Source organism: Poecilia reticulata, chromosome 10 (assembly GCF_904066995.2).
Source record: "Poecilia reticulata chromosome 10, P_reticulata-male-v2, whole genome shotgun sequence".
NCBI classification, from domain to species: domain Eukaryota; kingdom Metazoa; phylum Chordata; class Actinopteri; order Cyprinodontiformes; family Poeciliidae; genus Poecilia; species Poecilia reticulata.
In genome coordinates this window covers 8,967,589-8,990,619 of record NC_088839.1, presented here as the reverse complement: position 1 = coordinate 8,990,619, position 23,031 = coordinate 8,967,589, and the positions used below count along the sequence as shown (strand labels likewise).

The 23,031-nt window shown below is 38.7% G+C and overlaps 1 protein-coding gene and 1 long non-coding RNA gene across 4 annotated transcripts in view; both read left to right on the top strand.

Moving 5' to 3' along the window:
• tenm1 (teneurin transmembrane protein 1) overlaps positions 1-23,031 on the top strand; it is a 300,581-nt gene that overhangs the window by 206,162 nt on the left and 71,388 nt on the right. For all 3 annotated transcript variants that reach the window (XM_081611713.1, XM_081611715.1, XM_081611714.1), the window contains 4 exons: positions 7,746-7,889; positions 8,223-8,475; positions 10,615-10,635; positions 22,677-22,909. In XM_081611713.1, the coding sequence (XP_081467839.1) occupies positions 7,746-7,889; positions 8,223-8,475; positions 10,615-10,635; positions 22,677-22,909 (651 nt within the window). The remainder of the gene's footprint in view (positions 1-7,745; positions 7,890-8,222; positions 8,476-10,614; positions 10,636-22,676; positions 22,910-23,031) is intronic.
• LOC145553018 (uncharacterized) lies at positions 1,723-3,076 on the top strand. The gene is made up of 3 exons (XR_014089191.1): positions 1,723-2,206; positions 2,701-2,815; positions 2,910-3,076. It is a non-coding gene; the product is annotated as an uncharacterized LOC145553018 (long non-coding RNA).

Below are 23,031 nucleotides of genomic sequence, written 5' to 3'. Positions count from 1 at the left end.
TAACCTGACGTGCCAGATGGTTTAATCACACAAAACACGTCTGGTTGCTAAACCCAACCTCGGATTCTTTGTGAACTGTGATTTTATGCCGGGTGTAAAAAAAACCCCCAAAAAACAATGTATTTGCCTCAAGATAATTACAAGGCTTTTCATCTAGGTATAAACAAAGCACTAAATTACTGTTTTATGTTTTGTTTTTTTGTTGTTTTTTTCACCCTGAACAGCACTGGAAAAATTTGCTCCGGTGCTTTCAGCTTTCCTGGAAGTTGTTGCACTATTTAACTTGTTTGCCTTTCTTGACATCGTCACCTAATGAAGATGCTGTGAGAACAGATGTTTCACTAAAGCAGGATAGATTTTTTTTCTTTTGAGAAATGCAAAATCAAACTAACGAAAGCAATAAAAACTGTGTATTTATACATACTAAGTGAGTAAGAGATGTCAAAGTGTTTAATTGTTCACTCACCCACTAATTATACTGTTTATTACACTACACTGCAAAAACTGAAATCTTAGTAAGATTAAATATCTTAAATTAAGGAGATTTTTCTTGTTTTCTTTCTGACAAGATAATTTTTCTCACCAAGAGGGATTTATGTAAGAATATTTTTCTTATTTTAAGTGTTTTTGTACTTAATTATCTCAGTAAGATATAAAAGCTTAATGTTAAGAAAATATTACTTATTATGAGTAAATATGTGCTAGAATCTAGAATATCAATATTTACCAATCAAACTTCAAGTCTAGAACTTATTTTATACAAGTAAAAATTTCTTATTTCAAGCACAGAAAGTGAAATCACATACTTAATTAAATGTATTCAGATAATTAAAACAGACTATGTCCAAATGGAATCCTTTGTGTTATTGTCAATGAAAAATTAAAAAAACCCATGAACTTATATTCTTGTATAAGTTGGCAGAGTGTACAGGAAATTGTAATTTAATATTTAAACGATTGACATTTAACACAACAATTTCAGAAACAATATCAGTTTATATATCAAGATAATTCTTGGCATGTTTCCGTCTGCTGTGGACCTTAATCTGATCTTCTTGATGCAAGATGTGGGACCTCTTACTGACATGTCATGAAATTTCTGTTGATGTGTGATTTGAAATGGCTGGTATTCCACACAATGAGATTAGAATCAACAATATTGATTCGCTCAATGTCATGATAAATATTTTAACTTTTGGTTTATATTTCAAATTCTTACTTTATAAGTTACTAATATTAGTTTGAACAATATTTATTAATCATGTTTGTAACCCCTTTATGACATCATACAATCCACATGGGAAAGCGCCCAAAATGTCAGTGAGATAGTATTAATGTTCGATACAACAGATTTCTTTCCGATCCAATACAGAGTAAAATTTAAGGTGGTATTGGCAATACAGATCCCATACTTTGTGCAAAAGACAATTAATTTGTTTCTTAATTAAATAAAAAATAAATGTAATCCATATCTTGGCTTCATAAAAAGAACACAATGTACTCTGATGCACTCATTTTAAACTCAGAAGTACATTGAGAACAATCTCGTTTACTATAAGCTATTTTAATTCAGCTGAAATATACAAAACATGTGAAAATGGAGTTGCAAACTAAAAAAAGAAAATTAGTAAAGTAATAACCCTACTAAATACATCCTTGTTTAATTATTAAAACTACTATAAAATGACAGCTGAAATAGCTCCATGTCACTTTTGAAATAATCTGTCAACATGTTCATTTCTGAGTGAGTGAGCGTCAGCAGCACGCTGCGCTTGGGCATTACGTCCTTACACATTACATACTCACCAGGCGGAAGAAAAAGTAGTTCCCATTAACAACGTTTCATTTCGGCAAGATCTCAATAATTTAGTTACTTTCTAACTTGCTCTTGTTAATCTACATTATCTCAAATTACTAAAGTGTTGAAAGTATTGATCCTTGGATCTGACAATAGATTTTAAAGAATTAAGTTCTGGTATCGGAAGAATCGATATTTCAGTATCAATCCGCACATCACTAACGGCAACGCCAGAGATCATTTAACTGCCCTGATTAACGGTTGATTCAGTTGTAACAGCCTAACTAAGCTTTTATCTACTGTACTTTTATAAGATTTTCTTTTGGCAAATTCTCTAATCTCGGTTGGACATGGATGAAGATGGAGGACTTTTTACGTGTATAGACCCTACAGCTGCTGTACTGAGAGGTAAGTTTAAAGTTGTCTGTCTTTCTAAGATAAGCTAACTGAAGCTAGTTAGCATGTCGTGATATGCCAATTTTCATCCGCGGTTAAAGAGCCGCTCTTGTGAATATGAGCTTTGAACAGTTATTAACCACAATAGCTGTGGCTTAAAAATAATATCGACACGGGTTCATGGTAGCTTCCGTTTTTTAACATAGCTAAGGTGGCTTCTCATTCGTAGCTTATGATTCGGGAAATGGTTAAAGGGTAATTCCGCCTAGTATTTCACTAACTGAGGGTGTTTTATGTGCTGTAATTTAAAAACTTAAATGCAATGAGTCTAAAGCCTAGGTTAGATATTCCACACTGTTACCAGGATATTTTAAACACTATTTTTGATTGGTGAATTTAAGTAGTCCTAGTTTGATTTAATTAAAATAACTTTCTTGCCATCTTGAATTCATGTAATATTGTAATTGAGCACATAAACTAAAATAAGACTTGTTTTATTTTTCAAGTAAACCAAACTGTTGCCATGGTGAAGCCTATGCCAGACACATCTCCAATCACGTATTGCACCATCTACAAGAAACTTTGGGAATTGCAAGTGACGGCATCCTTCACATTCTTGAGGTAAGAAATTCATGATACTGATTCATCATTACACTGATTAGTCCCTAAAACGTGGTTTGTTTTGTGACTGTTTTTCTGTCTGTGCTCCAATTAGCAGATGACCCAACAACTTCAAACAAGACCACTTTCAGCTCTGTGGTGATCGTGAAACCAACTTTCTACTGGCCATTGGAACCATGCCTGCCCTGATCTTCTGAAAGGAGGACATCATAGCTACTACACCTTTCAGCATCCGTGTGTCCGTGGCCACTCCTCTCTGTGCTGCCGACAGACGTCTTGAGAACGCCGTCCGTAACTGAGGCAAGACTTCCACATATAAAAGTCTATGGCTTACTGGAAGAAGTTCATTGCGGGGGAAGCTCCTATTGTTGACATCTAATCCCAAGATTTTTTTTTGCTTTGGACAATTTGGTTTGCTTGACTAGTGCTGCAGATGTGTCAGATCGTCATTGTTCTGTCATTTTATAGGATTGTTTCAGAATAAGATGCCCATCCAGACTTTAAATTCTGACCAGTAGTCATGTTTTATTGTGTTTATGTGAAACTTAAACGTAATAAAGATGTTAAAAGTAATTGAACTCATGTCTTCATTTCAGCAAACCAATAACATCTCTTGTTCCAGTATTCACAGGATCAATTTTGGGATTTTGTCTTAGCATAAGAACCTTGAGTAAAGCTGTGACAAAATATATATTTTAATCCTATGCAACAATAAAAATAAACTAGATTTAGGTATATCACTGCAAAAAGTCCCCTTTCAAAAACAAGAAAAAAAAAGTACAAAAATAGGGTATAATTTTCTTAAAATAAGAAAATTATCTGCCAACAGAACAAGAAAATTTATCTTGTCAAGATTTTCCAAAACAAGAAAAAATATCTAACCAAGATAAACCTACAAATATCTTAAAATTAGTGTATTTGTACTTAAAACAAGCCAATTTTACTAATACAAATAGAATATATGAGATTTATTTTCTTAATACATAGAACATTTGTCTTAAAATAAGAAAATTTTACGCTATTTTAAGAAATTCAGTGTCAAGTAACATTTTCTTTACTTGAGATAATTTTTCTTAAAATAAGATAATATATCTTACTCGTATAAGTAAAATTGGCTTGTTTTAAGTAAAAATACACTAATTTTAAGATATTGTAGGTTTATCTTGGTAAGATATTTTTTCTTGTTTTAGAAAATCTTGACAAGATAAATTTTCTTGTTCTGTTGGCAGATAATTTTTCTTATTTTAAGAAAATTATACCCTGTTTTTGTACTTTTTTTTCTTGTTTTTGAAAGGGGACTTTTTGCAGTGTAATGATTAACTAGTCTGTGAGGTTAGTCAGTTGTTTTTGTTTCCCAAACTTTACTTGTGTTTTTGTTGTACTCCATACTAATGTTTAGTTTACTTAAGGCTCTGAAAAGTCTGCGCACCCCTAATAAAATGCTAAACTACAGTCATTTTCTTTTCATGTCATGTGACAGACATATCTGTGTAAGATTAAAAAGGTGCAATACTGTATCATAGGGAAGGTATTTTGTAGAATTTTTGTTTTTTGCTTTACATCAAATTATAAAGTTTTTCCCTCATCAAAAACATACCTGGAGTGTGACCTTTAATCTCCCTTGGAAACCATTCTGGGGTGCCTAAAGGCTTGCTCTCACATAGCTCCGCCTACTTCCGCAAAGCTTCTGCGCCATGGAGCTCCATGCCTCCCATACTCAGTTCCTTCAAACTAGCAGCAGCAGCAGCAGAAAGGAGTATCTGGTGGAAATGTGTTTCTGCTCAGCTCACCATGCAAACTACTTCTCAGCTCCTACGAACGGTTGTGAATCGTGTAACTGAGAAACATTGCAATGACGCCCTGAAGGCAGAGTGCCGGAAAGAGCAGGAGCTTCTTAAAGTGACAGAGGCCAATTTCAAGGTGTTACATTCAGTTCTCAAGGCATCCAGTTTTGCTATAAAAATACAGCATTTTTCTAACGACTGAAGGCAACATAGTTACTTGATTGTGCAATAAAATGCACAATACCGTCCCTTTAAAGCATTTTTGATTCAGTCTGTGAACGTGCTTCATTTTGACTTAGCAATATTCACAATCTTTACAGGTAATCTCTTCTTATCTCTTCATATTCACATCTACAATAACTCTCTGAAGAATTTTGGATTAATATGAATTACAACACTTAATTTCCCTTTGGGATTAATAAAGTATTTCTGAATTTGAATTTGACAGTTCTCTAAATCTGTCAGATTGTGAGGACGTCCATCCATCTTAAAGTGACCCCACATATTTGTTTTGTTGTTGTTAATTTCTCTCTCAGTTATTCCAAATCTAAATTTTCCCTCATGAAGTCATTGTTTTGTTTGGTTGGATGAATACCCCCACTCCATGTTTGCAATAAAAACAAGCAAAAAACTACCAGATTTATCGCTATGGTTACAATGCATAGCAGTACAGCTAAATGTTTCTACTTTTATCTCATCTGTCCACATTACATTGTTCAAAACATAAGAAGCTTCATTGTTATGAGTGTTTTGAATCCATAATCTGGAATTTTGTCTTATTAAAGCCCTAGACATTACTTTAAAGGCATACAGGAGACATTTCTGCAGCATCATGCAGCCAATGAAAAGTTACAGTTGAAACTTCTGCTGCTACAAAATGCCCGCCTCCGTAGTTACCAGATGGACGAGCCGAAAACATCCTCACAAGTAGCAGGTATGCTGATTAGCGTCTCAGGCCAGGTGGTGTGTGAGCAGAAAGCAAGACCAACTGAAACAGATACAGAAATGAAACAAAAGCAGCACATGGGAAAATCCAATATGATTTTATCAAGCTGCAAAACAGAACACCAAAATACAAAGTAATGAAAAACAAAGCCTGATATCGGAAAGTACAAAAAAAAGATCATAGCCAACCTAAACTTCCAGAGATCGTGTCACCCGTCATGTTATTTTTGATTACAAACAAAGAATATGACAGAATTTAATTAAAAAACCCTGACATATTCCTCACACAGTATCTCTTTGAGGTTTATAGGACAAAAAAATAACTATGATTTTACAGCTAATCGCACATTTAAGAATAAATTAACTCCAATATTGTATCTCTACAAGAACTTTGTTTAAAGGCAAGAAAAACAATTCAATTGAATAAGAACGCTCTTATTATTCCATCCCATTTCTTTTTTATGTATGGCTACTAATTCTCAAAATAATAATTACGTGCTATCTAAATGTTAAATGTGTGAAGTGATCAAAACTTAAGGACATTTTCAAAATGTTATGTGTGTATGTGCAGGTTTTGACCTTCAAATAACGGAAGTGTCGTGTTCGTTTTTCCACTCAGTTTGGTTACGTCGAGGCACATTGACATTGTATAATAATACATTTAGCTTCATCTTTTTGCAGCTATTAAAATAGGCTTTACCAGTATAATTTTTAATTGGGATAATTTTTAATTGGGATAATTTAATTGCTTTAATCTCTAAAGATGATCTCAAGACCGCACTATTGTTAGTCCCAGCCCCATTTGTGTCTTACGACAAATGACATATTGCAAGCATTTTATATCATTCTATTAAATAAATGCATTTCTGTATAATAAAAAATATATACTGTATCATTTTTGATTGGTTTGTTTTTAAGGAGTACCTTTTTTAGCAGGTTATTTTTGTCTTAAAATATGCCATAGCTTCATTCACAGACTTGTTTCTGACCGTACTCCGTGTGATATTGTAGATTAAAGAGCGACATAAATGTTTGTGTTTACATGTCTTGAGATCTCCAACAGTTTTGTCACCTGTTGGCTTTTAGCATATTTTAAGCAGCAAATTGCTGGTGCAGCACGGTTCCCCCTGCCAAGTAAAAAGAAAAAAGAGAGCTGTTGATAGTTGTTCCTCATACAGGGAAACCACACACAGCGTATCATTACATCTGAGAGGCCAGGCGGCTAATTCTAGGGCTTCCTTATGAAGATGAACTCCTGATTACGCCTACTCTTCTCGCTGATCTCTCCCAAAAACTTACACTGATGAGGTCTCGCTACAACGCCTTTCATCTAACTCAGTGCTCAATACAATTCAGCTCTCAGAGAGACACAGAAAGCATACAAAATGTGGGTTTCAAGTGGTTCTGGAGTGTTTTGTCGAAAATGGGGAAATTAAGCTATTGTCAGGACTAAACAAGGGCTTCTATCTATCTATCTATCTATCTATCTATCTATCTATCTATCTATCTATCTATCTATCTATCTATCTATCTATCTATCTATCTATCTATCTATCTATCTATCTATCTATCTATCTATCTATCTATCTGATAACTCTTTGACGGATTGTTAGCTATTGCTATCTGGCTATCTATCTATCTATCTGAAGATAATGTATTTGATATTTTGAGAGAAACTTGACATTAAAAATCAACATGCTAAGTGAATTTGCTTTCCACACTCAAGTTTCTTGTAGCACATTTACTGTTCAGCTCTTTATAAAGCAACACAAGTATAAAATGCTGATATTAGCTGGTCAATTAGCTGGGCTATCTAGTCAGATACTTACATTCGACTGCTTACCAAGCATGTTCCTGCTAGCCTGTCAAACTATGCAGTTTAATAGACCATAATTATTGTATGGAGTTTTTTTCCATACAATAATTATTCATGTTTCCAAACATGTAACCTGGAGAAAATGGTTGGATTCTTCTCTTTGACTGGCTGACCAGCAGTGGGCGGAGCAAGCTTTTGAGTTTCTCATGCATCTCATTAAAAGGTCCTATAAAGTAGGAAGAATAAGACAGGAAATATTTGCACTTCTAAAACTTTAACCTTTTAAAAAATGTCAGTGTACACGGATGCTTGTAGTAGGGCCTAGTCAAAACAATTATTGCACAAAACTGAAGTGCTCTGTTGTGTGTCTGCATTTGCCTTCCAGTATCAGTGGGTTATGAGTATGAGTCATGTCCCGGAGTCATCCACTGGGAAAGGAGGACAGCTCTGATGCATGGATTTGAACTGGTGCCCTCTAATCTTGGAGGCTGGTCCTTGGACAAACACCATGCTCTCAACTTTCGCAGTGGTGGGTGAACTCTTCAGTTTGGCCTAAATTTTTATCATATTTTTAATAATGTTTTCTGTTCGCAATTATTAACGCATAAGACATCAAAGTGCCACAATAAATGACTTTATAAGATGTCATCTTGTTAGATTAACATAGAAACAATTTGAACGAGTCAGCATACTTCTGGAAATTTAGACAGCACAAAAAGTTGGATGTGGCTTTCATAGTACTTGTTTTGTTAAACTTCAGCAAAAAAAAAAAAACTAGGATTGCATTGCCCTGAGGGAATGCACTGACTCAGGCAATGGTTCTGAGGGCTTTTAAAGATTTATTGCGTGTCTGGTTCCTCAGGAATCCTGCATAAAGGAAATGGAGAAAACATCTTCCTATCCCAGCAGCCCCCGGTCATCAGCACCGTCATGGGGAACGGTTTCTATCGCAGCGTCCCCTGCGGCCCGAGCTGCAGCGGAGCGGCTCGGGACATGATGCTGTTCGCCCCCGTGGCACTGGCCAGCGGGCCCGACGGCTCCCTCTACATCGGAGACTTCAACTTTATCCGGAGGGTGCATCCGGACGGATACACCAGGACCATACTGGAACTCAAGTGAGAGTTGAGAACTTGGGCGTTTTCATGTGTGCACAGTGTTTTTCTATGTTTATTAAGAAAAATTGAGCTCAGCCGATAAGGGGTTAGCTCTGCATTAGCTCTGGGCTAGCATGGGCACCACTGATCTGTTTGATCTCTGCTGAATGCTCTGAAGTTTGTCTTTTAAGCAAAAGGCAGAAAATGTGAGGTTCAGATATCACAGGCCTTAATCTACCTCTTTAGGATGTGAGAGCAGCTTTTCTGTGAAACAAAGACTCTTTTTTTTTCTGTGGATTATGATGATATCTCCTACTGTGCTGCAGGCACTACATTCCCCATTTCTGTATTTTCTCAAGCGTAAAATCTCAATGGGATTGCACAGTCATTTGTCCTGCAGAGTGCTCTTCTTATGTAACTTAACTCTCTCATTTGCTGTCATTATCGTACCTCTGACTAATATTTCTGGTTTCATGGAGTCTCTATCTGATACCTTCCCGTCCCCTGGGAGGAAATGCCAAAAAGCTTCCTCTTTAACTTAATATTTAATGTGAAGGAATACAGCCATCTGAATCAAACCTAATCCCGCGATATGAGAGGGCTGCAGTGTCTGAATTTTTTCAGAATTTCAGTTTTATTGAACTTATTTAATCTCTACTCTGCACTTTTAATATGTGCTGCATGTTAGGCAGAAACAACCTGAGCAAATATAAAATTTTAACTTTAAAATGATTTAACTTAACAGATAAAAGCTAACCAAACTAACCTGGCCCTATTTTTATTTTTTATTTTTATAACCCTTAGGGCAATTACTTCCATCAAGTGTTTATAATGGCTGCCAATGACTCCAGAGGTGTGGAAGGGTTTGTGCTCAAGTTTGGACTTTGACTAGGCTACTCCGAAATATTGATTTTGTACTCTCTCTTTAATTATCCGTATGGTGGTAGCTGTTCTGATTTGGTTAGGATCTTCATCTTGCTACGCAACCCAAAGATCTTGATGGGATTTATAGATAAATTTAACATAACACAACTTCAAACCAGTTCTTCTCTCATCTGTTCACAGAATATTTGCCCAAAAGTCGTAGAGATAGTGAAGATATCTTTTTGGTAAATATCAGAAGTAGCTCTGTGTTCTTTGTGGTCAGCAGCGACTTCCGCCTGTGATCTTTCCCGTGGTTTTCATTTATGCCGACTTTCATTCTTATTGCTGAATCGTGAACTCTGACCTTAACTAAGACATGTAAGACCTGCAGAGCTTTAGATGTACTTCTGCGTCTTTGGCGACACGCTGTCAATACACTCTTGCAGTAATTTATTTTGGTAAGCCTCTCCGAGGCAGCCTCCCCACTGTTCCATTTTTTTCTCCATTTGCAGATAATGGCTCTCACTGTAGCTCACCGGTTCCCCAAAGAAATGGCTTTTAAACCTTTTCCAGAGTGATGAATGTCAGCCGCTTTACTTCTTACTCGTTTTTCAGTTTCTTTAGATTAGGCCACGGTTTGTTGGTTCTGGTCGTGCTTAACTAATATCCTGATTTTACAGCTCTGGTAATAATTGTGCCTGGGAGTGGCCGGTGACTTTGTACTAAACTTTTCAGGGGTGGGGAATTATGTTTCGACATTGGACTGGTATGGTTTGGATAGACATTTTCTCTCCTAGATAAAGGCCGAAGCCATTTGAAATAATTTAAAAACATATATAATTGTAACAAAACGGCAAAAACCTTTATGGGGGCAAGTACGTATTTCATAGCACTGGTTGTAACACTTCCAACTAAAGTTACCCACAAAAAATTTACCACAGATACCCCTATTGAAAATTCATCTCCAGGGTTCATTCATCTCTATCGTTTTGGTTACAAAAGATAATAATTTGTTTAATCCAGAAATTATTTGAAATCATTCTTTGAAAACAATGTGTCATCTGCAAACAAAAGGATTATTAATGTGTAAATTAAGCAGTTTAGCTCTCAATGCTAAACCTTCAAGGTCTCCATATTTAACGTATTAGGTCATCAACCTGTACAAGCCATTTTCTGGTTTTTCACTGTGTTTTGCTTTCTTTGCATTGCTGACTTAACCTGTTCGTCTTTTCTTGGCATTGTAGTAACTATGTTCTCTTTTCTTCTCTTAAACGCCTTTCCATGGCTTATCATCAGGAACCGGGACACCAGACACAGGTGAGAACCCCTCATTAGCTCCTTATCTGTATACCTGTACAGTCAACAAGATAAAAAAACAAACAAAACAAAACAGGAAGATGTGGTAAAATGGCTCTTTGCACTTCAGACGGGTCTATTTGCTGAAAACTGCGTTGAGCCAACTTTCTCCCGGGCGAACAGAAGCCGACCATCACCTCCTCATGCACTCCTCCCTTTTGCGGTTGGATCTCTTAAATCCTTATTTAAAATTCCACCAGGCGATATTAAATTTGTAAACTGGAAATCAGCCAGAATGTCAAGGATTTCATTTTTAGGGGATTACTAAAAGTCTGTTCGGGGGGCGGAGGGGATGTACGGCTTCGTTTGCTCCCTGAGCCGAAATAAAAGCACAAGTCTGGGAATGGCTTCACCATCATCCCTGGCCCCGAGCTTGATGCGCCGTGTTCGACAGAAGATTAAACAGATGTTGTCGGGGTTCTGCGTGTGCGTGTGTGTGTGTGTGTGTGGCTGTCCTTGGCTGTCTTGGGTTATATTGAGCCAATCGTTTGTGTGTGGGTGTGTGTGTGTGTGTGTGCGTGTGGCTGTCCTCGGCTGTCTTGGGTTATATTGAGCCAATCGTTTGTGTGTGCACGTGTGTGCCTGTGTGTGTGTGTTTGTCGGTGTGCTTCTGGTTGTTTTTGTTGAGGAAGATGGTTTATCCAATTTCAAGTCTCAGAGTTATAGTTTGAGGAACTCTTATTTCCAACGTGCTACAGTTACAGGCCACGTAAATATCACAACGTTAGTAGATGTTTATGGCTTCGTTTTTACATACGGCCGCACGCAGTGTGAAAATGTAAATATCGCAATTTGGAGTATAATTTCAAACCATGAAGCCTCAGCCATTGTTCCCCCAATTGGGGGTGCCTCCACCTCAGCAGGGTAGCGCTGCAGTTGCCAGAGTTTTAATTGGAAAGAATGTGAGGCCTTGCAAGAAAATAGAGGAAGTAATGAATTGTTTTGAGGGAAAGAAAAGAATTTAACCGCAAAAAAACACATGAAAGTACAGTGTTTCGCAAAAATATTCGTATTAAACTTTAAAAGTATTTATTACGTAATTACAGTATAATTTATTCATTTATTCAGCACAGAATAAAACAGACAATTGATTTGTATTTGGTCGCCTCCTGGTTAAGTGTGGAACTTGTACTGTAATTATTAATATCATTATTTAGGGTTTCCTACCAGCAAAATAAACTCAGACTGGATGGAAATAAAGATTTTCAACCCATGTTCTAAAGTGAATATAGGTTTGGACTTTGAGCTATTTGTTAGCTCAAGCTAATGAAGCTCTGGCTGAATGTTAAGGGTTTTTTTATCCTGCTGGAAGGTGAACCTCCAACCAAGTCTACACGTTTTCAGATTTTAAAGTTTTCTTAAAGTATTGTCCAGTTGTAATCTCCACCAAACTAATCCAGTGGTGATCGTCTTTCCTTTATTTGCTAGAATAAAAACAAACTCAACGCATGACGCTTCTGCCGCCATGTTTTACGAGGAGGAGTGTACGGTCAAGACCATGTTTAGCTTTCTGCCACCAAACCTAGATTCATTTTTTTTCTGAACCTAGAATAAAAATATAAACAGCAATTGTATCTGTAAAATCCAAAAAACTAAACAATATACATATATATATTAAGTTTCTATACGGTGTTTGTTAGGTAGAAGAGGTCAATTATTGAGTATATCTGACTAGAACATGCTTTCTTTCGACATTGACTTTCCGCTTGCCACTCTTCCATAAGAGCTTGATTGGTGGAGGCCGCGGCTGGAAGTTATCCACAGCTAAGTGACCTGTTTAACAATTAGATGATTTCTGAAAACAACTGGTACAACTTGGTTTTCTGCACTGAAGTGGCTGATCACAAACTCCCACCCAACTCTTTCCACTTTAATATACGTATGTGCTACTGCGAATCGGTATGTCGCAACAACAAAAAATCCCAACAAGGCACACTGAAGTTAGTTGTAACCAGACAAAATGTAGTTTTATGTGCTATGCGTCTGAACATCTTTGCAAAACACTGAAACTCTTCAGAGCAGAGCTGTTTATAAGTCACACTGAGAGAGGAAGAAAAGCAAAACCCAACAGATAAAAAAGTTTAATCAACACAAAGTGGGCAAAGCGATGTTTTATCTACGATTACACGAATGAAGGAGTCAATATCTGCTGCAAACAAACCGTCTAGTCATAAGGGATCGCATAAAGTGCTTCAAACGGCTAAAACGTGTTAATGGACCCATCATTGAAACTGGATGGGTTTATTGTTGCTAAACACTTTGAACGCCCGATGTCGGTCGTCTTGCGTTGACTTTTAAATCCACATGAAATGAATCAGTCTGAGCTGGTCGAATGCTGTTGTGAAATGCAACAAATCGAAGAACATCCATACAACTGGAGATCTGCTATATGTGAGGAATAGAGGATCTGGAATCCTGGGTTTAATTCGCATGAACTGGATTCTTCTTAGGGCACACTTTAGAGACTCTTTCTTCCGTCCCTTGGAGGTTTTTGCTTTTAGTTCCTGCCTCCTCCTTCCTCTCCATGGCTGCCTTTTTTTTTCTTTTTTTTTTTTTTTTTTACTGTTAGTAGTATGTTAGCGTTTCTTCTTTATTCTCTTCCATTGTTCTACCAAAGTCAGATGCATTAATAATTCATTCCTATTCAACTTTCAAAGCTTTTCACCATGCATTCTTCCCAGCAAAGTGCCTATCAGCTAAAAAAAAAAAGAAAAATAAGGGAGCAGCTTTAAAACAAGGTGCTTTCTCAAGGGAAACTAAAGGAAGCACTTCCTCTCAGAAACCGCCGTATATTTTGTCCCTTTCTGAATCTGATCAAGGAGGTGCGAGGGGGGGGCTGATTAACTTTGCCATCAATCAAACGTTTGATTCGCGTTGAATCAAAGGGTTGATTCAAAGAGATGGGAAGAAAGAATAGCTGCAGTAGATCAACTCTGATCGTTGTTTTGTCATCGGCTGTGGAAGGAGCCAGGAAGGGCTGCAAGGGGGGAGCGCCTGTGATGTGGCTGCTGTTGTCGCTCGTTTTCCCCGCTCAGGGTGCGTGCGCAGGGATCGAAGCGGAGGAAAAACGCCAGAGAAATGATTTGCAGTCTGTAATATGCACAATGCAAATTCCTTCTGTGGTAGCTTCAGCAGGCCCTGAGAAAATATCCCGAGCAGTGCTGAGCTGTGGCACTTTCTGAAAGCCGGTGAGAAACTCTCAGAGGATCCAGCTTAAATTATGGATGTGCAGTTCAGGGCTGAACTCTGTAAACAGTTATGCACTTAATGGACTCGATGACTGACAGCCCTCCTGTCTGTGTTGTTTTGTTTTTTTTGTTGTGTTTTTTTAAGGGTTGCTGAAAGGTGGAGACCATTATCAAACGGATGTGTTTTTTTTTTTTTCTTCTCGTTTTTAATAGTAAAGGTTAGCAGCGTTTACCTTGCGGTCACAACCACGCGAACATTTTAGGAGCCTATTAGCTACAACACAAAGGTTTGTTGGCTTAAATGAGCAAAAATATCGAAGATGCAAAAGCATGGCAACATAATTTGTTTCCTGACATTTCTAGTTTCCATTGAAAGGGTTTTTTTTTTTTTTTTGAATAGCTGCAGTAAAAAGGCAAAAGGAAAAAAAACCCACTTTATCAGGATGTCTTCAGGTTTAATTAGCCAGAAGCTTTTGACCAGACCCCAGCTGACATTGGATTTCAGAGCACAAAGTATCGCTTTGAACCCCCCCCGTTAGCTGTGTTTAAAGTGCAAAATTTAAATTCCCCTTTTTATTTTTGACGGGGAATCATTGTGTTCGGGTCTCAGTAGTCGAACACAATAGCCTCGTGATATCAAAGGTTTTGTAATTAACGAACCTCAGCCATGGTGCATCAGTAAGCCAAGTCCTCTACGCTCGGCTGAACAGTGACGTTGTTGGCACAGTGCAGCTCGCAGTCGCTTTAAGAGTAAATTATGTTCGCAATATGCCAACGCAGGTGTGAGGCCTGCAGTGACGGCTAACGAAATGCTAACATAAGCGCACCTCACGTCTGAGACCTCAGCTCAATAAGCGATCGTAAGATAGAGCGTCCAAATGACTCATTTTGCTTGAGCCAGGTTTAGCTGCAGTAGCTGTCTGGGTTTTACATGTATATTCTGCATGTACATGTATTCCCCCCCCACACACACACACACTCTTTGATATTGCTCTGCCTTCCTTTTGCTGTCACTGTTTTGTTTTGTTATATCCCGGCAAATACGCCCACCCCCCCTGAAAAATGATGAGAATAACAGCTAAAGCCATCAAATGAAATATACATCACCTAGCACCAAAAGCGGAAACACTGTCTGGGATACGTGCATGCATAAGATATGAGTGATGAAATATGGCATATTTAAAAGCAAATAAATAAATAAATGCGCCGGTGGTCTTGGAGGTGTTGGGTCTAAAAAGAAAACGTGTGAGGATGTAGCTTATGGTAAGAATTACACGCTGCATCGAGCTAACCTATGGTCTGCATATTTGTACTTACACATGTAGCTCCTCGTCTCTGTCTGATATGTAAATAAGTATAACTAATGTAGCCAAATAGACGGCCTGAAACTAAACTCACATAAAACCACCCAGATAACCTCAGTGCAAAAAACTGTTAATCAACTCAGATGCCATATTTATATAGGACACATATAAATATGCACCTTTTTGTAACATTTTGTAGAAATATCTTGGCCAATATCAAGTATGTAATGATTAACTAAGAAAACCAACTGTTATAGATCAAATAAAGAAAAATACAAGTGTTTTGGTTGTCATTTGGGTTTGTTTTGATCTCTTTTTTTCTTAATTCAGTTCATTTATCTGTATTTATTATTGCCATATTTCTTTGTTCCTTATGTGTTTAGTTTCCTCTTGTTTTCTGTTCCTTGTGCGTTTGAATTTATTTCTTTTAGATTACTGTCAGGCTGTTTCTCTCTTGGTTTGTTGGATCAGTTGAGTTAATTAGTTTCTACCTCAATTTCCCTGCTTCCATTCTGCCACAGCTGCTGCACATCTCCTCTGATTAGTTCATCATGTTCAACTCTTTTCTCAGTTTTTACTCTCCCTTGTTTGTTTTTTTTTAAATTTATTTTATTGTTTCTTCTGATTCCACTGCTGAGTTTTATAGCATTGTTTTACCGTTGGCTGCACAGTGGCGCAGTCGGTAGAGCTGTTGCCTTGCAGCAAGAAGGTTCTGGATTCGATTCCCGGCCCTGGTCTTTCTGCATGTAGTTTGCATGTTCTCCCTGTGCATGCGTGGGTTTTCTCCGGGTTCTCCAGTTTCCTCCCACAGTCCAAAAACATGACTGTCAGGTTAATTGGCCTCTCCAAATTGCCCGTAGGTGTGAGTGTGTGTGTGCATGGTTGTTTGTCCTGTGTGTCTCTGTGTTGCCCTGCAACAGGCTGGCGACCTGTCCAGGGTGAACCCCGCCTCTCGCCTGGAACGTTAGCTGGAGATAGGCACCAGCACCTCCCGACCCCCGTAAGGCAGTGGTCCCCAACCCCCGGTCCGTGGACCGGTACCGGTCCGAGGACCAATTGGTGCCGTGCAAGAAATAGTGAAATATTTCCGTTGGTTTAGATTGCAAGATTTAAGAATTGTCGGCCTATTCTCCAAACCTCTGTGACCACAGAGCTGATAAAAGTACAACCGGTTCGATTGGTTCGTATCTCCAGCCACACGGCAGGAGCAACACACCACACGAACCGATTCCAGTCATAAACATCCCGATTCCAGAAGAAAATCCACAAAACCCCCAACATAGTGGGAATTTAGAATAACCAAACACGGATGACAATGTAGAAGCAGTAGTGATAGTTTGTGGACTCATTTTAAGAGATAAAAGACGTAACAAAAAGAAAAGGCTGTAGATAAAAGAGACGGGAGCAGCCGCTCTATTTGCTGCACTATGATTTGGAGGTGACTGTGTTTGTTCATAGTTAACATTTTTAACTGAATAAACAAACATATATAATGAGGACCTTTACATATAATAATAAACATTTCCACATATCTCCGATATCCACCGGACTCTCAGTTGCGCAATATGTCGATGTGTCCGCTGTTTGGGATTCCCCTCTGTTCTTACGTCACCGCGCTTTCTGATTGGCTACCTGTGACATTCAGCAGGTTGTATTCTCGTTCCCAGACAGGGTAAACCCCACAGGCTGCGATAAAAAGTCCAATACAACCCCAAATTGGGTATATTCAGGATTTAGCGGGAACACCAACACCGCCTTATCTGACGGTTCGCTCCCCTCCTACCCCCCACCGGGCAGCAGCAAAATTTTCCAAGTCTTGACCGGTCCGCGGTAATAAAAAGGTTGGGGACCACTGCACTAAGGGACAAGGGTGTACAGAAAATGGATGGATGTTTTACCGTTGTTTTATAGCACGGTATGATATTTACACAAAAAATTAAAACAAATATGTCATCTAATTTTGGTTCTCATTTAAAAACAAAAATGCAGAAGTGATATAGTGATGATTGGAATATTTATAATAATGTAAAAACATTTATTTTACTTATTTTAACTGATACAGAGACTTAAGCAATAACACAGAAGAAACACTTCTAACTTAGTGACAGTTTGCAAGTGGTTAATGCACAAAATGTTCCCGTCCCTTTAAACTTACGATAGGATAAGATACTTTATGGCCAATTAAATTTACATACAGTGGATTTTATTTCTGCGTCCAGCGAGAAAACGCCGTAAAAATAAATCTAGCTAAAGTAAATAAACAAAGTGCAGGAGCCCAAACATGCTCATATACTTAAACACAAAGAGCCATTCATGTCTGTAAAAACCAAACTAATTTAAAAAATGGTTCTGCTGTGAGCGACGATATACGGCCGGTTCCACGCTCCATACAGCCGGAGGAAACCCGACTCCTGCAGGCGCTTTCTCTGGCATTTCATTTAAAACACCGTAAGCCATCGTGACATCACGCCTAATATAAACATTCTGTTACAAATGAGGCTTCAATATGAACAAACATCATGACTGCAAACATCTTTTAAAATAGCTTGAAAAAGTAAAGAGAAAGAAAGTGTGTAGATTTGACAGTATTATTCATGTAAATGTGGAACATTTAAATATGCGTCTTGTCATCTCTACTCGGTGTGCTCCAAACGAGCTCCTAAACAAACTTCATTGTGGTTAAATAAAGACACGGACACAACACGTCAACGGTACGCGATTCGTCCCGCTCCTCCAGAATTAGGAGCTGTGCTCGTCATTACAGTTTGCTACAGGCTCACCGACCTCCGGTTCTTTTGAGCTTATCTTTGTTTGCGACGCGTCGACTTCAAGCGCTTCTTCAATTCCTTTGTACAAGTCGAAGTTTCCTTGTGACATCTCCGCCTCCTAGAATCTAATTAGTGCGCGGCATACGATGCTGATCCACAGGTTCGGAAGGTCCGTCAAGAAAAAACAATAACAGCAGAACAAAAAGTCTATTTGTTACTTATGAGGCATTTGTTAGTTCAGTATATATGAAGAAAGATTAAAGTTAAACCATTGTAGCATACCAGTGTGATAGATTTAAGCCAGAAAACCCTTTTACGAGTGGAAACTCACACTCAAACATGATATAAACTGGTTCTGAAGTTTAAGAACCCCGCGATTTAAAAAAAAAGAAAACAATTCAAAGACTTCTAATTGTTGCGTTTGACTTAAGTTCTTTTTAGCATGATGAGAACGATTTGCTGTTGGAGAAGAGGCTTGTTTAACAAACCCAGGGCGATTTCCCTGCATTTGGTTCTAAGTACAAACCCCAAATCATATTGTCTAGAAGGACCGTTGAAATGGTCGGAAGAGAACAAGAGAGACTTGGAGTATAATTGTGATCATTCATCGTTTCAACTGAATGTACGACAGTCCAGAGAAAGTGTGCCGTGTTGCAGCTGGTTATAAAAGAAAACAATCAAGCCTTCTAAGAAAAGAGTACCGTCTCCACCGAGAGACACGGGGAACACTTGGCTGCCCTTGGACCGCATCATTGTTCCGGCTCCCCAGAATCAGTACAGGGCGCATTGATTTTAGTTTATAATGGCACTTAACAGACTGTCCAATGTCAGAAAGTTCTGCAGTTCATGGCAGCAGAATAATGACCTGAAACTTACTTGTAAAAACTCTACATTTGATCATTTTCAAGAAACCTGCTTTGAGTTTGACGCCAGCCTAAACCCACAGTCTCCATAAGGGGCTCTTCGCAGCAAAGAAGAGAACAGTTTGCCTAAGAAACTGAGTTCAATTATGTAAAAGAGATACAGACACTGCTTGAAACGGCTAAAATACTGTCAGCTTACAGTCCCCAATGTTTTTTGTATTTTTTTTTGGGGGGGGGGGGAGGTTGCAATGCGGTTGTCTGGATCCAAGACAATTAGTTTTATTTTTCAACAGAAATGCTTACTTTAAAAAAAATACCTTAAAGTTTCTAGGGTATAACACAGCCTTTTCTTTTCTTTTTTTTGTTTTGTTAAAAATTTGAATCTCTGTGGCTTCTGGTTGAAAGTAAAACGTCGAAGGTACGCGCTATAACTTTTTTCTCTATTATCTTGAATTTCAGCTGTATAGTCATGGGGAAAATAAAGTTTTAATGACTATCAGTATTGTCATGGTAACACCTAAAAAGAAAGACCTTTCTACTTCCAAAGGATGTAAAAAGGAAAAGTAGCGCCCAGGCGAAGTGATTTAAACTGCTGCTCCGTTTCACTAAAAAGTTTTACCTCAAACAAAAAAAAGGTGAAGTTTGCAGGTCTGGCACTCTCGGATGAGTTTCAAAAGTGCCAAGAAAGTAAGGGATTTTTAGTGACCCTGCAGAAACGACTGCTTCAACTGCCCAAAAATCAGTTTTTCTTTTTTTTACTTCAACTTCAAGTTTATCATCTTACATTAAGGTTGGAAACATTTAAACAGCTGCCAACCTTCTAAGGAGAGAACATCAAACAATCGGGAGTCTGTTCTTAAATATTATTCTTATTGTTCTTGGCAGTGCAGTGAGAAAAAAGGCCAAACTGCGATAGTTTGCGCTGAAGGTTTGTCAGGACAAAGAGGGAGAGCGCTGTGCTCGTTGTGGAGCTGAAATCAAAAACTCAAAAGTACGGCGAGGAGGGGGCAACTAACACAGCAATATGTTTTTTGAGGGTATCAGCTGTTGATGAAAGTATTATATGTAGACATCAATTTGTACTCTAAATCAGAGTAAACAGATTGTAAAGAAAGAGTAAGCTAATAGTTTTTAGGAAGCAGAAGACTTTCAACCTCACCTTTTACTCCCAAATTGTTAGACACGTCCTTCCAAATCACAGCTTTTTCTTTGGATTGTAATATATCTTAATCATTTGCTCCAGACACTGAGATACTGCGAGCCTCTCCTCTGTGTTAGTGTTTGTGGAGTTGTACCGTTGAACCTGCATTATTAATTTTTAACTTGGGCAAAAAGTGCAGGGCGGCATCCTGAGTTTCTCTGCTCGACCCAGAGAGACCTTGCTCTACCGCCGAGCAACACATACACAGTAATGGATTTGAAAGCTTTGCTGGTAATGGAAAATAGCCTAAAATGCTTATAAAAAAATAAAAATTGTGCAGTTGTCAGCCTTGTTGCTTTCCAGCAAGAAAGTCCTGGGTTAAAATCCCGGTCTGATTTTTCTCTCGCAGTCCGTTGTGTTAGTGTCTCATACAGATCAAGTCACATTAATTTTTGGTTTCTGGAGTCATGTTGGGTTTAGGTGGCACTCAATTGTAAGGGAAAATGACTCAAACCATGCAATTTAGAGTCGAGTCGTGTTGAGTGGTGTAGTTATCAATGGAAAAGTGCCCTAAAACATACATATTGGGATAATTGGTCTCTGAAAATTGTCCTTAGGTAAGATTTTGTTCATGCATGTTTGTTTTTCTCGTTTGCCTAAGTGTTGCCTGGTGGCCTTTCGATGGTGCACCCTTCTCCTCCCCCCTTTATCCCCCCCAAAATTCTGAAAAGGAATAATCATGGACATAGAGGGAGGGATGGATATTTTATATGAACGCATAAAGTCACACTTGCTGGTTCTGTATGATTCAGGTGGGAACATGGCAGCAAGGTGCTAGCAATACAAGCACTTGACTGAACATTATCAATGTTACAACTTCTATAAATCCAGGTTTTTAGAAGGTTGTTGCTCTGAAGCATAAAGGTGGGTTAAAACAATGCCCTTAAAAGCCAGGAGCTTTATCTCAGACTCGTCAGCCATCACAATGTTAAATCTTGAACAGTACAATGAAAAAACACTGAACATGTGCTGTTTGCTCTGAAGGCTGTAAGGTTCTCTCCAAAAACAAAATGGCTGTATGACTGAATGAAGCACAAGACTTTCTGCAAATTGTCCTTGGAACATAAAGTAGAGATGTAGAGAAAACCAAACATAGCACGCTAGCAGCAACACCCACAGTGGCAGAGATGTAATGCTTTGTGCTTGTTTCACAGCCAGAGGACTTTGACACGTTGCTGTCATTGAGTTTACCAATGAATTCCTGTGGATACCAAAGTTTTCTTAAAGCCAAAGTTAGACTGTCTGGTGTAAAGCGGGGGTGGGCAACTCCAGTCCTCGAGGGCCAGTGTTCTGCAGCTTTCACCTGAGTCTCTGCATCAATACACCTGAGTCAAATAATGAGGTCATTAGTAGGACTCTGGAGATCTTGACTGCATTGAGGAGGTAATTCAGCTGTTTGGTTGAAGTGTGTTATATTAGGGAGGCATCTCAGAGTTGCAGGACTCCGGCCCTTGAAGACTGGTGTTGCTCACCCCTGGTCTAAAGGCTAAAGCTTAGACTCTAGAGAAACTCCTACTAGCTTATCTAGAGAAACTACTCATTACCTCATTACCTTAGATCAACATTATCAGAACAATGGAGTGCTGTTTTGGCCCAGGGGCAAAGCACGACCCATGTATTGAGGCCTTAGTCCTCGTGGCGGTGGTTGCAGGTTCGATTCTCGGCCTGGCGACATTTGCTGCAGGTCTTCCCCCTTCTCTCCTTACCCACTTTCCTGTCAGGCTACTTTCAAATAAAGGCCACTAGGGCCAACAAAACCTTTTTTAAAAAAGAACATTATCAGAACAAGAATCCAGAGAACGTCTCCTTAAACATGGATTTTTACTTTTTTGTTTTCTGTTTTCTTCTTTTGCTCTTTCCTTTGGTTTGCTGTTTTGTTGTATTTCCTTCTAATTCATGTAAAGCACTTTGAATTGCCTTGTTGCTGAAAGTGTGCTATATAAATAAAATTACCTTACCTTACTCATTACCTTACATTTCCCCAAACTTATTCAATCACTGGACAGTGACCAAAACAGCAGCCAACTGAAGAAAAGATCAAGAATCAGGGCAAAGTACAAAGTCCACAGTTTGGGCTGCTGAAAACGTAGAGGCAGAACTGTAAAAGAGTTGCCAGAACAAATGTCTGCAAATCTCAACGCTGCATTGTAAAGAAGTCTCTCATATAGGAAACAACATTAAACAAAGTGCTTTGTGGTATCGTAACTAAAAGTGGTTCTATAAGCTCCTAAATCATGGTGGGTGTACTCTGTTTTTCCCATGACTATATGGATAGTTATAGAAACTCTTTTTTTCACATCACCATAAATCAGACGTATGTAGATTACTGAATTTTTTATTAGAAAATAATGATCTTTACTCACAGCACAATCCTAGAAGCACTGCTCACAGTTGGGCTGTTGAGACTGTGGCCATCTGCACTATGTAAATGAGAGGACATTAATCTTACTTCAGCGCAGGCAGAGTCTTATATTAATGCTATTTACTGAGATAACCTGATTACATCCAAGTAACTTTTCTTCAACTCGTATTCTTGTGTAATCATAACAGAGACTCTGTTGTACAAATCCGAGCCGGTTCCCGTCCTAAATACTCATTTTGTGTTTCTGCAAAAGAGAAAAGAACATCAAGTTTCCACTTTCACCTCACTCTCATCTTACTTTGTCTCCTTTCTCAAGTACCAGCCCCGCACACAAGTATTATCTGGCCATGGACCCAGTCGGTGAGGTCCTATACGTGTCTGACACCAGCAGCCGCAGGGTGTACAGAGTGAGGAACCTGGGGCAGCCCAAGGATCCGGCACGCAACCTTGAAGTTGTGGCGGGGACGGGAGAGCAATGCCTGCCGTTCGACCAGAGCCACTGCGGGGAGGGCAGGAAGGCCACTGAAGCGGCGCTCAACAACCCTCGAGGTAAGGATGATACGCTCAGCGCGGCCTGAGCAATCGCTCCCTCAGTCCGCTCCCAGTTTCTCCACACCGGTGCCAAGAGTCTCAGTTTCTGTTTAACGTCCGTTCAGGACTCTCTCGTAGAT